The 4,799-nt window shown below is 38.1% G+C and overlaps 1 protein-coding gene across 2 annotated transcripts in view; it reads left to right on the top strand.

Annotated features, from left to right (window-relative positions):
* The window catches only part of LOC106882800 (uncharacterized), a 13,541-nt gene extending 11,088 nt beyond the window's left edge, over window positions 1-2,453 (top strand). For both annotated transcript variants that reach the window (XM_014933583.2, XM_052977664.1), the window contains exons 4-6: window positions 384-547; window positions 1,751-1,917; window positions 2,290-2,453. In XM_014933583.2, coding sequence (XP_014789069.1) covers window positions 384-547; window positions 1,751-1,917; window positions 2,290-2,339 — 381 coding nt within the window. In that variant the 3' untranslated portion in view covers window positions 2,340-2,453. The remainder of the gene's footprint in view (window positions 1-383; window positions 548-1,750; window positions 1,918-2,289) is intronic.
* The last annotated feature ends 2,346 nt before the right edge of the window (window positions 2,454-4,799 follow it).

Raw genomic sequence — 4,799 nt, 5'->3', positions numbered from 1 at the left:
GAGGTCATGCTGTATTAGAGGTTCATTAAGCGATATATATCAGATATGCTACGATATCACAGTAGCGTATGGAATTTACAAGTGAAGGGCAATTAAATGTATGATTTGATTCACTTGGGATGGAAGGTACGTATTAGGTAAGTGACCAATCAGTAATTAATTTTGTGTGTTAAATAAATTTGGTTGAGAGCGGACATTAGGCTAGCAGCCAAAGAAACACATGTTAAATCAACGCGATCCATTTAAACTCATCCACATATTTTTAATCACATAAGTGTGTATGTGTCTGTTTGTCTTATGTATGTGTGTATACGTGTGTGTATGTACGCGTGTGAGTGCATGTATGTGTGTGTGTGTGTGCTACATTGTCATTTCTTTTGCAGGTGAAATTGGTGATATTTAAGAACCAATCAGATGCAGTAACTATGACATTTAATGGACGAAATACAAGCCTTGAAAGCTGGTTCTCTCGCGAAAACTTGAGAAGTTCACCGTGGAACGACCTAGCTTCAGCCACAGGACCTATTTTCTCACTTGAGGGACGTTGGTATGTTAATATATATTCTTTTTGTTTTCTTTTGCTATGTAGAATCTTTCCGTTTTATACAGACTTATATTGTTAGAAAACCCTTTCCGTATGTTTCAGATGTATTCTGACGCTATACATTTAGACGTGATATTTTCTGGGGACGAACATCGTACTTCCAGGTGTTCAACATTATATCTTCATTTGTTATAATATACAGAATGCAAATTTGAACTAATACTGTTTAACTCTCTAATAATGAAATATATGTCGCCTTCCAGTTAATTGCAGCAGCTGTGATTTGTCAATCACTTTTTCTTTTTATGTCAGTAGAGGTTAAATTTGTCTTGGTATGTGGATACCAATAGCTATGTGCAACTGATATTTTTGAATGGAACAGAAATACGGACTTAGCAATTCCACCCTGCTGCTAGAAACTATTTCTCTATTACTAATATATTTCTGTATTTTTAACACTACACCTCTAAATGAAATGCTTTCTCGTGATGAATAGCACAGTCTCCTGGCTTTCACATTAAGTGGCATGTTTTAAAGCCCTAAAATATAGACCCTGATTATATTTACCTGTGTCGGTTCGTTTTAAATATTGTTATATTTCATTATATTATTTCTCTTGACTAGAATTCATTTCATGTTTATTTAGCGTTTTGCTAAAATGTTTAACATAAGAAAATATTATCGTTCATATGTTTGCAGTGTTTTTTGATTTTTTACTAATATGTAGGACTAGTGTTTACTTTCGCCCTTGTTGGAGTATTTACATTTGCGCATTTCTGGATAGATCTCGTTGTGAAAGCAATCTATACACGGTTGTTAGGAATATCACTGCACATTTCATCACAAACTGGTATAGCCATCTATGCATCATACATAATATACATACACTCTCGACAGGCCACTTACTGCAATATTTGTCCTGACATAACTCTTGCTCTCATTGGCCACTGCTGAAACGAATTTTCGTGCCTCTCTGATATAAATTGTGTTCGTGGCACAATAAATCCGTAGGAGATATAATCGCAGGAAAAATACACCAGTAAGTAGCTAATCGACTGTGTGTGTAAGCATTAAGTATGATGCACAGATGATTATTTTAATTAAATATTGACTGATTCAATTGCGTATAGAGGAAATACAGTTATATTTACTAAATATTTAAATTCTCATATCCTAAAATTCAACCATGTCTTATTTACTCCTGAGGTCTAAACGTCGTGTATATATTGGGAAAGAACCTTATTATAACTGCAGCCTGGCTCATGGCTGGCTACTCGTCGTTGAGACTCAACTTCAATGTGACCTTGATATCAAAGATCACTACCCTGCAATCCTCTATTCTGATAAAAAATCTAATGTCACATGGAGTAAAGGTAAGTTATGGTTGATCTTCTGTCAATTTGTGTGTATGTGTGTTGTGTGTGTGTGTGTGTGTGTGTGTGTGTGTGTGTCTGTCTGTCTGTCTGTCTGCCTGTCTGCCTGTCTGCCTGTCTGTCTGTCTGTCTGTCTGACTGCTATTGATAATAGTAGAAGTTATTTCTGTACTCATTGTTCAGCAGCCAATCAGCCTTCATTCATCTGACGTATGGTTAAAGGCGTTCCGACCGTGACCCGCTTGTATGTTTCCCATTACACTTTGTGGAGATTTGGCTGCTATTTCTAGTAATTCGAACGACGTCATCTAAAAGCTTTCTGCGATATATTTCAATTCCTTTTGTTGTTGATGTTGTTATTGTTGCTTCCAGGTTTCGGATTAGCAGATTCCTTCGCTGTATTCATCCACCTGAGGCAGTAGAACTAACCCAGCACATGATATCCATTGATACTACTGATGTTGTTAACGTCCATCCAATCCAGCTGACCACCACTAATGATCAACATAAGTCAAGTATTACCTGTTAATAAAGAATCCATGCAAATTGTTCTATCTTTTGAGTTGTGATTCCCTTTCTCTCTTTCTAGAGACAGAGCTGTTGTAGTTCCAATTCCCGACTGTCCAGAATATATAGGTGTGTGTGTGCGTGCGTGTGTATAGAAATATGAGGTCTTGACTCTTTGTTGTACTGATTGTACAAGACGAAGTCAAAAATAATTCCGTTTCGCCAGAACATTCTTTAGATAAGTCGAACCATCTTCAATGTTCGCGTACTAAAACGTGGTACTCTTGTGATTACGTGACCGACGTTTCACGTTGGTCTCTCCAGTTTTCTTTCTTGTGTTACAGAGTAAACATAATCGGTCTACAGGCAGTGTGCCCCTAGGAAGAACGGAGACCAGTGAAACTATTTCGCTGATCTGAACGTACGTCAGCCGCTTAAATTCATCGCAGGCTTTCAGAGCAATGCAGGAACAGCGTTCAACTGCGTAGAAGTGTTTATGTGTGGAACGAGAAGTAAAGCACGAACAGTGAGCAGAACCCCTTCCCCATTGACGTGAAGATTCAACAATCTGGAGAAATGCTTCTGGTCAACCGACGATTAACTATCGATGTGGTGGCTTGTTCTCTGCAAGTTATTATGGTTCTACAAACGAAATCATCCATGACGAGCTTCGCTTCCGTAGAGTCTGTGCGAGTTGGGTCCCAAGAGAGCTAACCGACGTGCAGAAGCGGAATCGTGTGGAGATTTGTTGTAACTCGAACACTACAGCGGTGAAACCAAAGCTGTTTCTGGAGAGAATAGTTTCAAGGGATAAGATCTTGGTCCATCACTTTGAGCCAGAATCCAAAAGGTAGACTATGAAGTGGAAACGCCATGAATAGCTAGCGGAGAAGAAATTCAAGATTCACTCTTCTGCAGAAATAAGTGATATTGAGCGTTTTTGGAATGCAAACGGGCCCAGACTAAAACATTGCCCTTTAAAAGGGTCAACAGTGAAATAGTGGTTAACTAAGAGAAACCAGCAATTCGCACGAAACGCAGAAGTCTATTGTTACATCACATGTTATTGTTGTATGACAATACACGCCCATATACAACAAACCACACCGTTGAAACAATTCTAAAATTGTATTTCGAGTTGTTGGAAAATCCTCTATTTAATCCAGATCTCGCCTCCTCAATTTATCACCCCTGTGGACCAATCTTTACGACTGCGGTACCCAAAGTGGGTGGTATTGCCTCACTGAAGACGCTACAAAAATACAGGGTTGGGATTTTGAAGAAAAGCGGGTGATTAATGTAAATACAATAAAATAATGGGTTTTTATTTGTGAAATACTATTGTTTTGCGATTTACTGTACACAGTGGTCTATGATTGTATTGGTGAGTAGAGGAGGCGCTAGGAATGTGGCCCGGGTACCAAGGGGGAGGCAGCCCGAAAAATTTGGGGAACCTGTACTTTACGCAGTCGTCGATTTGCTACGAACGAAGCGCAGCAAGCGGTTCATACATAGTTGCATGACCTGCCGAAAATCTTCTCCGATGGAATAAGAAAGGTTGTGGTTTGCTGGAAGAAATGCATCAAAATCAAGGAGGAACGTCGAAAATTTATGCAATTGTTCAATCCCTGCTTTTGATTTTATAAATTACAAGCAAGTCTGCGTACAGTTTAAGACTTACCCTTGTACGAAGCATATTTCTATGTGCAAAAGTTTTCAAGATTATCTCCCTTCCATCATCTGGGCCAGTAGAGTTACTTCCTATGATTATCGATGTAACCTAACGTAATACAAGTCGCGCCGTTAATTTCATTTTGCAAGAAACAGAAAGGAATGTAATTCATTTTATTTTCTTCAAAATTTACACTTTAATTAACAAGCATAGGTTGAGCCATATTTTCTTTAGCACCAACGGTCTCATCATGTTATGAATTATAGGTTTTTTTTACCTGAAAACTACCGAACCGTATATATGTTCTGGATATATAGTGATGTGTATCATTGGAATCGCCAGTCATTTCCGCGATAGAGAACTAATATATTCATTCTCTCAATAGGATTTACCGGTGATACTCATGTTAAAGAGCATCTAAATGTTAATTATACCTCCATTTATGGATTAAAAAACATATATAAATCCGCTGCAGATTATATTTCAGATTATATAAGCCTTAATCGTGTCTTTTTTTCTCAGAAATTATTTTATGGAAGGCAGCGATCCAGTGGTGGAGATGACACTGACTTGCACCCTTCTAACCAGGTCCTATCTCGACTTCTATTGATTCAAGTTGAAAATCACTCTAGAAATATATAAAAACCTGTGTTCTGGACGAGGATGGACTGAAAAGTTCATAGTTTCGCTATGAAGGAGTGAT

Source organism: Octopus bimaculoides, chromosome 28, assembly GCF_001194135.2.
Source record: "Octopus bimaculoides isolate UCB-OBI-ISO-001 chromosome 28, ASM119413v2, whole genome shotgun sequence".
Classification (NCBI taxonomy): domain Eukaryota; kingdom Metazoa; phylum Mollusca; class Cephalopoda; order Octopoda; family Octopodidae; genus Octopus; species Octopus bimaculoides.
The sequence above is the reverse complement of the archived record's forward strand: the minus strand, read 5'-3'. Positions and strand labels throughout refer to the sequence as shown.